The sequence below is a fragment of the Furipterus horrens genome, unplaced genomic scaffold, assembly GCF_987537825.1.
Source record: "Furipterus horrens unplaced genomic scaffold, mFurHor1.1.pri manual_scaffold_10, whole genome shotgun sequence".
Lineage (NCBI taxonomy): Eukaryota > Metazoa > Chordata > Mammalia > Chiroptera > Furipteridae > Furipterus > Furipterus horrens.
The window spans coordinates 95,504,935-95,518,408 of record NW_028327180.1 but is presented as its reverse complement, the minus strand read 5'-3'; the positions used below and the strand labels follow the sequence as shown (position 1 = coordinate 95,518,408).

Below are 13,474 nucleotides of genomic sequence, written 5' to 3'. Positions count from 1 at the left end.
GAGGCCCGATTTCCTGCCTCCCTGGGCCAGGCATGGTTTGCGGAGCTCACCAAGGAGAGCAGCCCTCTCCTCTGTCCCCACACCTTCTCCTGGTGTGGAGGCGTGGGAGCAGAGGGCGGGAAAACTGGTTCCCAGGGACGTGGGCGCTGGCAGGCGCAGGACACTGTGGGCAGGAGGCCTCTGGCTCAGGGACGTGGCTGAGGCCAGATTCAGTGTGGTGCTAGTTCTCTCGGGCAGAGCACAGCCTTAAACAAAACCACATTTAACTCACTGAGAAGGACAAGGAGCAAAGCACCACGTGGAGTCGGTCACAGTCCGAGGGAGCCCGGCCACAGCCACCCTGGGGAGTGGTCTGCCTGCGGTCAGCCCCCCTCCACTCGCCCCCACCAGCCCTTCTGTGTCTCCTCTGCGTTCTCTTTTCTCGGGTGAGACGGGCCAGGCCGACACCTGCTGCCCTCGCGTCGGCTCCTTCAGTCCTTGCAGGCTGTCTCTGAGGCAGGGCTGCAGTGACAGGGACGCTTCCCACGTCTCGCCTTTGGAAGCGGCCCAGTCAGGGTTAGAAACACTTGGCCTCACCCCAAATCCCCTGCTCGTGCCCATCACCCCTGAAGTTCTTCAGCATGGGGCCTCAGCACCCCCTTTACGTTTTTCAAAGGCACAGTGGACTTGAAGAACATTTGTTTATGTGGGTTATATCTATTCTGGTTTACCATATTGAAAACTACAACCAAGAAATGTGTTAAACATATGTATTAGTCCGTGTAGAAATAACAATAATATACAGGGTGGGACAAAACCAGGTTTACAGTTGTTCATGTGGAAAGTAATACCATAATTAAAAAACAATAATACTAGAATAAATTCTATGTTTCGTGTACTCCCACCTGTAAACCTACTTTTGCCCCACCCTGTATTCATTACAAGTTCATATAAAAATCATGCTTTTATGGAAACAAACCAAACGAAATGTAATTGAGAAGAGGCCATTACATTTTTACAAACATAATAGAAGACAGCTGGAATTTTGCATCTGCTTTAGCACTCATTTTTCTGTGGTATGTTGTTTTAGGTGAAGGGTAAGAAGCAAATCTGGCTTTACACAGACATGTAGTTAAGAAAGGGAGGAAAGTTTCATTCGCCTTTTCAAATGACTGTAAATATTCTCACTCAATGTCACACCAACACCACCCAGTGCTAGTTTCTGAAAGGCTGGTTGCCGCGTGGAGCCCAAACCCACGTCAATGAACTTCTCATGCTGTTCAATTAAAGTCACACTGTGCATGGACTTGCCCCACGCGGGATCTCAGAACAGCACGCACCGCTCGTTTGGAAAATCCTGGCTCACCGGGTTGTGTTGTCCTTCCCAGGGTTGACACGCTTCATTATATAATATAAAAAAAAAAATGTCACAGCCATTATTGTCACCACTGAGGTCACCAGAGAAGTCTCTACATAAAGGGACTCTGTCAAGCTCTCTGTGGCAGGTACAAGTTTTCTAAAACTACTTTTCTCTTGGAAGCGCAAACTTAAGCCTCACCAATACTGCCGATTGCCTTTCTGGAAGGACAGCCCATCCTGCTCGCTCTTCAGTAACTGTCTGCTTGAGACCTGTTTCGGAAGAACCTGTTTGCTAGTCATTCTTTTAAGTGAAAATTTATGGGGGCAAAAAGGCTCGTTCTGCTTGTAACTCGGGTACACGGGTACTTTTCCTCCACTGTTCTTCACCTGCAGCAAAAACGTAAAGTTGGTGCGAAAAGAATGTCCGATTTCAAGGTCTAATTTAAAAATGAAAAAGCGCATGATTATGAAAATATTGATTCCTTTGCTTTCTAGAACCTCATTCCATCTGTCAACTAGCTTCTACAGGCCACGCTTGTAAATTTCTTTTGGTTTTGAAGCAAAATATGAATCCAACTCCTTTTCAACCTCTTCTCTTGCTGTCAACCTAAGACCATCAAAATGGTTCTGTGGTCCCCCAAACAAGGGATGATCAGAAGGAGCAAGGTCAGGAGAATATGGAAGGTGAAGCAATATTTCCCAACCAAGATCTTTCAAGAAATTTTTGGTGAATTGAGCCGTGTGAGGATGAGCATTGTCGTGATGGAAGGTGACAACCCTTTCTGTTGACTAAGGAGGGTCGCTTTCGGTTCAAAGCTGCTTTTAGATGACAAAGTTGTTCACAGGAAAGATTAGCAGTAATCGTTTGACTGTTGTCTAACAGTTCGTAATGGACAATTCCTTCCATATCCCACCACACACTCAACATGATCTTCTTTGGATCAAGTCCTCCTCTTGGCTGTTGAACTCTTCTTCGTCCTCGACTGATCCACGATCAGCGGTATTTAACGTTATGGTAAAGGACCCACTTCTCAGCACCTGTCACAAGCCGACCTAAAAATGGTGCCTGAAGGTGTCGCGAAAGCAATGATTCACAAAAAGCAACACGCTGCTGCGGATTCTCTGGAGACAGTTCATGTGCGACCCGTTTTCCAACTACTGAAACCTTCCCAAACCTTTTCAGTTGGCGTAGCACAGCTGTGTGGGCTCCGTTACATTGTTCTGCACGTTCCCTAGAGGTGATGGTGGGGTTTCCTGTGGCAACAGCTTCCAGCACTTCGGAATCAAGTGGCAACACTTTGAGAACCACACAGGCCACTACACACAAGCAGGCCGAGAATCCACAGAGACACCCGCTAGCAGTGAGCGGTGAGTTCCTACCATGTCTCCCTGAACGCTGATCAGAAGCAGACACAGACACTCCCTATAAAGCCAGGGCCTCATCAGCTTCAGAAAGTCCCATGATTGCGGAGCCGTGAGCCTTCTAGATGGAGGCTTGCCTTCCTGGAAGAATGTAAACCTAAAAATCTGTGTGCTCCCATTGAAGGGGATGTTTGCTAACATCAGGCCTTCCGGTTCTGGAAACAAACTGTGCAAGCCCGCGCCTGCCCGAGGGCTGGAGACTCTAGGGTCCCCGCAGTCCACTCCCGGCTGGTGCCCGGGCAGTTTGGATACTGACTTGGGTCTGAGGACTGTGATCTTGGACTTACGGTCCTACCACTGGTATCCCGCGGAGAGGAGCAGGGAAGGCTGGCAATTGTGCCCCGGGCACCACTGTTGAAAGAAGGGGTTTCTATTGGGAATGTAGTGCAGTCTGAGGCCATCATGGAAGAGACATGCACACACGGCACACGCACACGCGGCACTGGTAGAGAGTGAGTGTGGCAGAAGGAGAGGGCGGGGCCTGGCCTGGCGCTGGTTAGCTCCAAGTGGTTAGAGGGTGGGGGTCAGGGTCTAGTGAGCAGCTCAGAGGAAGCTGTCGCCTTATCTCAAACCCAGTGAGGACGATGGGCATGCAGGCAGGGGGAGGGGCAGGGCCCTGCAGTTGGTGACAAGCGTGTGCTCCGGGGTAGGGAGGAGTCAGGAGACACTGCCCTCTCGGCCGTCAGGAGACCAAGGACAGTGTCCTACTGCCATTTGAGCACTTACTGTATGCCAGGGCTGTGCCGGATTGTTCTTTCTTTTTTTTAAAGATTTTATTTATTTTTAGAGAGAGGAAAAGTCAGGGAGGAAGGGAGAGAAACATCAGTGTGTGGTTGCCTCTTGCACGCCCCCAACTGGGGACCAGGCACGTGCCCTGACTGGGAATCAAACCAGCAACCTTTGGGTTCACAGGCTGGCCCTCAATCCACTGAGCCACAGCAGCCAGGGCTGGGTTATTTTCTTTTTTTTTTTTAATTTTGGTTTTTCAATTACAGTTGTCCCCTTTTCCCCCGCATTTTATCCCAGACCCATTGAGGCAGGTGTTTCTGCTCCCATTTTGCAGGTGAGGTAACTGAGGCACAGGAAGGTTGGGCCGTTTCTTCAGATCCTGCTGCCAAGGAGCTGCAGAGCTTACACTTGAGCTCAGGTCCTCCTGTCTGACCCCAAGGCCCTTAGCCACTAAGCTTCTTCCCTTTGTCAGAGGCCCAGGTCCCTGTGTGCTCTGCCCAGTGCCCTGGCTGGTTGGGGACTTGCGCTGGATGGCCATGGGTCTCCTTGGCACCTGCGCCCTGCATTTAGGCAGGGAGAAGGCACACCCAGCCCCCCTGCAGTGATGCTGTGGCTGCTCCCGGTGGTTCCGGGCCTTCTGTAGCAGCGCCGCCTCCTGTGCCCCCAGCACTGGGCAGGCACCCGTGGCACTTACGGAGCAACTGCCCATCACTGCCTGCGGGGTGGTGCCATCTTTGGAGAGCAGGCTGGCTCGGGGCGCAGCAGCACTTAGGCGTCCTGGCGCAGGCTCAGAAAGGACCCCCCCAGATGGCTTCAATAGAGGACACTTCTAGGCTCTTGGGCAGTCGTGCCCATCAGGGGTCAGGGGGTGGCTGACGGAGGCCCAAGCACAGGCTCCGAGCGGAGAGTCCCCTTCACTCTGTCAAGTGTTGTTGAGTTTATTGGGCCAGATACTGTTATAGGAGCTGGGAGAACAGCAGCCAGCTGGACAGAGAAGACTCCTGATCTCACACCTGGAATAGTGGAGAAAGATAATAACAAAGCTAACCCATGAACTAGGCGTTGCAGAGAGGACGCAGAAGAGTATTTCCCAGGAAAACACAGGAGAGAAAGGAATAGAAAGAACACATTTTATGAAGACCACACGGTGGTGAGCTCTTAAAGTCAAGAAGCCGAGAGGCCATGAGATGGAGCAAATAGAATGGAAAGAAGGTGTGTGTACCGAACACTTGAGAAACGGGATGTACGTTCCCGTGAGCCGTGGTGAGAGCTGGCTCTTCATCCCGGGAAAGTGCAGGCGCCAAGGAAGAATTATACGCAGGAAGGTGACAGGGCCTGATTCTCATCTGAGAAATATTGGTCTGGAGGATAAGCAGAGAAGAGGCAGCAGGGCATGATTATGTGCCTTCCCGTAACCGTAGGTACTGTTGGATGGAGAGAGACGTGTGCACAGGTAACAGGTAGACATTCAGAGCGTGGTGAATACTGGTGTGCCAGGCACTGCCCCAGGGGCTTTCCAGAGACGCTTAGTCAGTGTTCGTAGTCACTTCAGGGTGGTGATTATTATAGGCCTCATTTCAGAGATGAGGAAACATGGGCTCGGAGAGGCTCCTTCACTTGCCCAAGGTCAAGCAGCAGTTAGCTTGGAAGGTGAGCCCCAGCCGCCTGGCTCCTGAGCTGCTCCCTGTCACCCCAGGCCGTGGAGGAAACCCTGGCCTGGAGTGCGGCCTCCCGGAAGGGGTCTGCCCTCCCTCTCGTTCACCGTTCAGCAGGCCCACCGAGCTCGAGACAGGACCGGGAACATCCATTCACAGAGATCTGTGTGGATTCTCACGCGAGGCAGGCATGTCCTCGTGCGCTTGTGCCGGGGCTGAAACAGAGCATTTAAATGCAGGTCAGCACACAGGTGAACCGGCTGGAAACGCTCCGCTAGCTCTGAGGCTGGCGGGCCAGCGTGTGGTCCGATGAAAGCGTCCCCCCCGGCCTGAGCCTGGGCTCCAGGCGGCTTTGGGGTTCAGAGTCATCACGAAGAGCTTCCTGCAAAGAGATTCCGAGTCCTCTGAGCTCCGCCCTCTCCCCTCCTGCCCGCCCCCCACCCGCCACACATATCCAGCCCTGGGGTTTTCTCCACACGCCCGTTTCCTGAGCATGTACTGTTGTTCACTAGCACGCAGGGTGCTGTGGGGAGCAAAGCAGATGCGGTTCTGCCCCATTAACCACAGAATCACTCCGAAGATATCACCATGGGGTAAACGCTTTGAAGGAAATGTACCTAAGGCTTCGGGAACCTGCCCTGTCCCCAGTGAGTGTGGGAAATGACGTCAGAAAGGGATGCTTGAGCTGAGATCCAAGTGTCTGGGGGAGTTAACTAGGTGAGGAGGGAAGGGAGGGGCTGGACCTGCCCCCCAGAGGAGCAGAGGGGCATCTGGGGAGAGTCAGGTTCATGGGGTTGGTACCAGAGGTCAAGGGGGCGCTTGCTGTGAGATGAACCAGAGAGGGAGACGGGGACTGAGATGTAGCTTCACGTGTGCACTCGGCCCAGGTATGTGGGCAGACACAAGGGAAGGTGCTTCATACGTGCAGTTAACATGTCCAGTCAGTTGGCCTTTTAAGCAAAGGAAGTTACCTGCCATCGTGCTGAGGCAGCCTCATGACTAGTTCGTGGCCTTCAGAACAAAAACTGGGGTTTCCTGGAGAAGAGGGAATCTGCCTCTAGACTGTAACGTAGAAATCCTGCTCAAGTTTCCCATTGGCAGGCCTGTCCTACTAGAGCTTGTGGGCTCTCCAGCCCCACAGGGACGTGAGCCGATCCTCTAAATGAATATATTCTCAGGTAGATAGATGAGAGAGAGGTAGATAGTAGCCCCTCTCTAACAAGCGGTGGGATCCAGGGCAGGGCTGTGAGCAGGAAGAGAGGCTGGTCTGATCAGCGTCAGCACCAATCAGAGCCCAGCTAGACCCCAGGGGACCTGGCACGGTGGGTCCCGACGCTCCAGAAGTATGTGTCATGGTGCCCGTCCTCCGGGGGCTCTAACCCTCCCCGGGCCGCTGAGGGTGCCGGTGAGAGGTGAGAATGCAATAAGCCACTTGCTTGCTGTGTGACCTTGGGCAAGGGTTTTAACATCTCTGAACTTCTATTTTCTCAACTGTGAAACCCTGCCACATAAGGGTCTTGTGAAGGCTGGGTGCCAAGTGGATGCTTTGCTTATTCAACACCTACTGTGTGCCAGGCTGCGCTCAGTCTTGGGGAGATTCGGCCCTGGACAATTTTAGACCAGAGCCCTGCCACCGCGGGCCTTAGCAACCCAGTGGACAAATAATCACACAGCTAAGTATTAAATGACAAATGTAGCATGTAGCCTGTGCCTTGAAGGCAGGGGACGCGATGAGAGAGTAAACCAAGGATGTGACCCAGTCTACAAGTCAGGCACAGTGCCACTGAGAAAAGGACAATGTGTGTGGGGTCTCTTTGCCAGGTGTCACTCTGCACCTCTCTTTCAGGTACCTGGAAGGAAACCACTTAACGGCCGTGCCCAAGGAGCTGTCCGCCCTCCGACACCTGACACTGATGTAAGGAGCCGGCTTCGGGTGGGACATTTCATTTTCTTTCCTGGGGAGGCTGGGGAACGTGGGGAATGAGGGAGGCTGGTGTCGCAGGCTTTCGCCTCTCGGCACTCTCTCCCTGGTGGGGCACGGACGGGCCACCGATGTGCCCAGCCTGACCCAGTGGGAACCGCCTGCAGACGCCCGGTGCCCGGCACCGCTGACTGCCGCATCCCCTTCCTCTCGACACAGGGGAAGGTGGGTGAGCCCCTGACCCTCTAGGGTCCCCGTTAAACCCCTGAGATCCCTCGGTCTCCAGTTTCTTGCAAGCTGTGGCTGCACTTTGGTTTACCAAAACCAAAAATGCGCATTCCTGCGTCCTCTTTCTTTTCTGGCCCAGAAAATGTTCCAAGTAGATGCTTCAAACTGAGGTTCCTTCCGGGGCTGGCTGCTGGGCATTGGTGTGGCCCAGGGGCCGGTGGGTCTGTGGGCTTCATGCCCACGACACTTCCCTGCCCTGCCAAGAGGGGACCGAGGAGGGGCCAGGAGCCCCTCTGCAAGGGAAATGTGAGAGCTCCTTCAGAATGAAAGTGTCGCCCTTGGCAAAGGTGGAAGAAAGCCACCCGTCACCTTACTCAGCCTGGCTCCCCAGAGAAGCCCAAAACTAGTCTCTAGATGAGAATTTCCCAGCCTCGGCACTATGAGCATGAGCAGCCAGGAAATTCTTGCTGTGGGGCCGCTATTTTCATCCTGGGAATTTTAGCGCCTTCTCTGCCTCTACCCACTAGATGCCGATAGCTCCCTTCCCCTAGTAGTGACGACTGAAAATGTCCCCAAACATTGTGAGACATCTCTGGGGAAGCGAATGTGCCCCTAGTGGAGACCCACTGCTCTAGAGAACCTTCCCTCCAGAGCAATGGTTCTCAGCTTCAGCTCGTTCTACGAATCACCTGAGTAGTTCGTTTGCTTTTTTAAAACCTGATGCTCAAGCCCATGCTAGAGCAATTAAATCAGATTGTCTGGGCCTGGAACCCAGGCCTCAGTGGTTAGAGAAGCTCCCGGGTGAGTCTAATGGGCAGCTGGTGTTGAAAACCACTGCCCTGGGAGCTTGTCCCTGCAGAGAAGCTGGAGGTTGCAACTGACAGAGGACACCACTCCCGCCCACCGCATCCCCCTGAGAGATGGTCTGATAGGGGAATAAATGAATGCCAGACGAGAAGGAGGGCAGAGGGACAGTGAAAGGAAGAGCTGATCGGGGGGAAAAACGTGCTAGAATCAGAAGAGATTATTATCTTACATGTTATGTTTTGCTGGTAGAATGAAATGGTTGGATGGACATGGGACAGAATGATTGAACAGCTAAATGAATGGGTGGATGGATGGATGAACGAACAATTGTTTGAATCATTCAATTGCTTGAGTGACTGAATAAATATTGAACGAAACAAGCATTTAGATGAATGGGTAGGTGAATACGTGCGTGGACGGGTGGGCAGATGGGTGGGTGGACGGATGGCATGCGTGAAACGTGCGAGTGACCCCCTTCGGATGCAAACACCAGTAAATATGACCCTCCTGTTTCGCTCCTTCTAGTGACCTGAGTAACAACAGCATCGGGGTGCTGACCAACTACACCTTCAGTAACATGTCCCACCTCTCCACCCTGTGAGTACAGTGACCTGCTGGCATTACATGCCCTGTGCCATCCCTTCCCCCACCCCCTCAGGCCCAGGTCCTAGGCTCCAGTGGCCCGCAAAGCAATGGCTGCCCCTGCATGGGGCAGACCTTCATCATCAGAAGGAAAATAAAGTGGATCTGAATTTCACCACCTGGGCAGTGAGGCAGGACCTGGCGCCTTGTGACTTCTGAAGAAGGCCCTCCTTGGAATACCTTCTGGGCTTTGTGGATGTCTTCCCCAGTGGGAGGTTCCCCTCCACAATTACATTTTGCTCAGACCCATTCATTTCCCGTGGGCTCTGCATGTTGTGAACGCCCACATTCGACCATAGAGGGAGGAGATGGCAAAGCTGGTCCGGGAGCCGGCCTGCCGAGGGCGCTGGGAGGGAACGGGGCACAGGAAGCCAGTGAGCTCCCCGGAGTGGAGGGAGGTGACCCGCTTCCCTCTGTTGTTGGGGTACTCTTGTCAGTACGTCAGTGTGGGGACGAGAAGCCGTGGCTTTGCCCGGGCCGCAGTGCGGACAGTGCCCCCCCCCCCCCGTGGGCAGCTGAGGTGGGAGGAGCCAACCCCTGTGCGCTTTCCCACAGGATCCTGAGCTACAACCGGCTGCGCTGCATCCCCATCCACGCCTTCAACGGGCTGCGGTCCCTGCGCGTGCTGTGAGTATGAGCCCTTCTGCTGCGCGGGGAGCAGCAGGCAGGACTGGGCGCTCCTTCGAGTGGCCCTCCCCTGAGAACAGAGATGCCAGACACTCTGGCCCAGACCTATCACCTTCTCGTTTCCCTGGCCCGTTATTACTCTAACTGATAACCATTTGGGGGGCTTCCCATGGCCATTGCCTCGTAGAACCTTCTGCAACAGTGCTGTGAGGTAGAGAGGCTTATGCCCACTTGTGAGATTGGGGAAACTTGAGGCCTGGACAGGTGAAGTAGCTGGCCCAAGGTCCAGCAATCGGGAGGCAGCAGGATCCAGCCTCCTGACTCGGAGCACTGGGACCCTTGCCAGCACCCAGCAGCGGTCAGCAAACAGCACCCAACAAGCAGGTCCATCCCAGAGCCTCCAGGCTGGTGTGATTTATAGAGGCCCACAAAACACCGGTGTCAGCGACAGCTCCGCCACGTGTCATCTGTGCTGTTATTAAAAATCAATTCTCTGGGGGCAGAGGAGAGCCCGCGCCGACAGTGTGCCATCTGTTATTGTCACTTATTTATTATCCACCTTCTCTGGGGACTCAGAGAATGGAAACATCAGCAGAACCATCTCCCGGCTTCCCGCTGGACACAGAGGGACCTGGGCTCTTCTCACTGGCCAAGGCTGAGGCTGGACCTGCTCCGCCCTCCCCTCCCCCTTCTCCCCTCCCCCCATCCCCACCTGTTGTCCCCCATCATAGGCACCCAGTTCTGTGCACAGGTGTGCTGCCAGGGGGCAGGACCTGCCAATCTTAATGGGATCTCTGTGCGCGTGTTCATAATTAGAGTAGCTCTGGTTGGGGCAACGCAGCATGTAAAAGGCAGAGAAGGAGCGCTGGCCTGTCCGTCTTGTCTGTCTGCCGGGGCAGTGCGGTGAGCACCACCCCGTTTTCTCCTCCCTCAGCGCACAGCGCATCCCACTCCAGAACCTCCACAACCATCCGTTCCTCGGCGTGCGCATGAGCACGCCACACACTGGGCTGCTTGAATTAACCACTCGTAGAACTTTGGCATCATGATTTGCGAATCATGGATATCGTAGCTGAAGGGGTCTCAGCGGCCCTCATTCCAACCATCTACCTCAGTGGGGAGCAACCATTCTCTGCATAAGGGCCGATGCAGGAAAAATCACAACGTTTATGGGCTGCATTTCTTTTACGATATTTGTATCCTTTCTCCCCGTAACTGCACATCTAGGAATTGATGCTAAAGAAGAAGCCAACAGGAGGGAAAGGTTCTGTGCATTCAGATCGTGGTTGCACCGTTATTTTTAACCTAAATTTTAAACATTACCTACAAGTGCCCCAATGGGGATGTGTTTAAGGAAAGCATGATGCAGCCAGTCTGTGAAGTGCACTCATTGTAAGAAGGTGAAGACTTCCTAGCAGCATGGGGAAGCGTTTGCCACATAGCGTTGCGTGGAAAACTAGCCCTCGTTTGTACATGTGTTACCATTAGAGCCTGTAAACATTTATCCCTATGCAGGACTGGAAGGGAACATGGACAGATGAAAAAAGTCATCGCTGGGTAACTGTTCATATTGTCATTTCTGTACTAAATGAAGGCAGAGTTAACAATGAATGAAGACAGTAACATATTTACAATTAGGGAGTAGAAACAGAAAGATAGGTTCGGGTTTTTTGAAATCAGGAATTGCGCTATCTGCGACTGCATTTAAGCATTTGTATATTTTCTCATTTCTAAAGGGTTTCCTTCTTTTCATTAAAATTTCCAAAATGACCAGAGACCCAGGGATGCTGACAGTTTGGGGTGGGGGAGGAGAGTGAGCCTCAAGATTCAGTCATAGACAAAAGCCAAAGGGTGTTCCGGAAAGGAGGAGAGGCTTCGTGGCGAACGCGCGCGTGTGTGTGTCTTTGCCGGAGGATGTGAGTGCGTCTCAGAGATCGGACAGGATGGTGGTCAGGGACCCCCGAGTACAAAGCGTTGTGTGAAAATCTGCTTTTCCTCCTTGGCTCCTCATCTACAGAGAGCTAGGTGAGAACATTCTCGTGGACATTCTTGCTGTTCTTTGGGGATCTGCGTGCTCCCTGATCTTTGCCCCACACCAAGCCACATGCTTTGTGTGCGTGTGGTCCCCACTGTCACTCCCAGCCCCGCCACAGGAGAGCCACCTGGAAGCAGTTAGCGCTGGGAGGGCTAATTTGGCGTGTGCCCCTGAGGGAATCAGTGGGTTATCATCCATCATCCTCAGTATTTTTAGCTCCTAGTCCTTGAAGTAAGGTCACACTTGCTGTTTACGCCCACGGGGCTGCTCATCACGCCCCACGGACTACAGAGATCCTCCCTAGGACGTCCCTGCAGAGGGCTCCCTTTGCCCTTTGCTTAATTACCTTCAGAGACCAAGAGCTCATTCCATTATTAGTCAACCCCATTCTGTTTTTGACCAGCTGTTGAACCTGAGCTAGTTCTGGTGAGCCAGAAGGGGACTCCTTTTGACCTCCAAACCACGGTCCTGGTTTGGCCCTTCAGTGCCACCTCCCTCCCATCAGATGCTGTCATCTTTTTGTACTGCCACCATTCAGGCTTCTCTTGAAGATAGGAGGGACATGGCCTCTTTAAAAATGAAGTGTTTTCTTGCCTGCCCAGGGAGGCCTCTGATGAGTATTAGCGTGGGTGGAATGAAAGGCACGTGAGGAAGGGGAGGAGCCCAGGGTCAGGCTGCCCGAACTCAGGGTGTGTTCTCCCCAGTCCTGGGGTCCCGTCCCGGGCTCGCTGCTGCCTCTGAGGCCTTCAGGCTGCATAACCTCAGGCTTCTGCTGCATGTGGGAGAAGCCTGGCCCCTAGTATGTGCAGCACTCAGAGGGGACGGCCATGGCAATGTCAGCAATAACCAGAGCTGACGTGAGCGAGGGCTTCCGACGTGCAGGGCCCGCGTGGAGTCCCGCGCCGTTGGAGCCGCTGGCATCGTAACGTTAAATCCTCACCGCTGGCGTATGAAGCGCAGTAGTCAGTAGATTTCTTCCTGACTACGGGGAAGGAAAATCAGGCCAGCCCACCTTAAGCATCAAGAGAGAATTTAGCCACGCAGGTAACTGAAAAACTCAGCAGCAGACACTGGTCTCTAGAACTGGGTGCAGGTGCTCCACTGCCACCGTCAGAGATGTGTCTCTTTCTGCCTCTGCCCTCGTAGTCCCAGCCAGACAGAGCCCCAGAAATGTCTCCCATTGGCCCACGTGGATCACCCAACCTCAAATCAGTGGCTGTGACTGCCATGGGGCAGACCTGGGCCACAGCTCCGCCCCTGCGGCCACACCCCTTGGACTGGGCTGCAGAGTGAACCCCCCCCCAGGAACAGGGAGGAGCTGTTAGAGAAAAGAGGAGCCTGAAGCCGAGTCACGCACCGCCCCCAACAGATAACTAACTCCAAGTCAACACTAAGAATGACTCCACATTAGAGATGACAAGGCTGCGGCCCCGAAACATGGTCTCAGCTCACACAGCCAGTGACTGTCGGAGAGGCATCTGAACCCAGGCAGCCTGACTCCAGACCTTCCCCGCCAGGTCACCTGGAAGGGCCCAGCCTGCTCAGAAGAGAATCCACCCACCCCAGCCCACATGTGCAATGGGGACGTCCCCGGCATTTAGCCTGCGGACAGGTGCCTGGGGTTTCAGGCAGCCTGGAACCGACAGGGATGGCCGTGTCCTTCTTGGCTGTCATGTAGCCTCATCGGCTTCCCACAAGTCCCAAGTCTACCTTTCACACCCCCTCAGAGTCAGGAGGGAAGATGGGGCGCCAGGCGCCTGAAGTTGAGTCTTGGGGAGTTCAGCCCCTGGGAGGTGGGAGGGAGAAGGGAGAGGGGAAGAGAGGGCACATTTGTCCCACTTCCCTGGCACCTTGTAGGATGGCGGTTAGACAAGCAAGAACCCCTCTTTGGGGGCCCCACTGGGAGCGGGCACCTGCAGCGTAGGCGGATTCCTCGAGCGTTGTTGCCCTAGGAAATCACAGCCCGGTGCCCACAGTTTATAGAGATCTCAGCAGCTCGGTTCATAATCAGTGGGAGCGTGACTTGCAGGAGTCACAGCGCCCAAGCTGCCTCTGGGTCATTTGGTGTTT

At 53.8% G+C, this 13,474-nt stretch overlaps 1 protein-coding gene across 1 annotated transcript in view; it reads left to right on the top strand.

Annotated features, from left to right (window-relative positions):
* Positions 1 to 13,474, top strand: part of SLIT3 (slit guidance ligand 3) — a 519,220-nt gene that overhangs the window by 478,000 nt on the left and 27,746 nt on the right. The window contains exons 21-23 of the mRNA XM_090288559.1: positions 6,991 to 7,059; positions 8,626 to 8,697; positions 9,298 to 9,369. Coding sequence (XP_090144685.1) covers positions 6,991 to 7,059; positions 8,626 to 8,697; positions 9,298 to 9,369 — 213 coding nt within the window. The remainder of the gene's footprint in view (positions 1 to 6,990; positions 7,060 to 8,625; positions 8,698 to 9,297; positions 9,370 to 13,474) is intronic.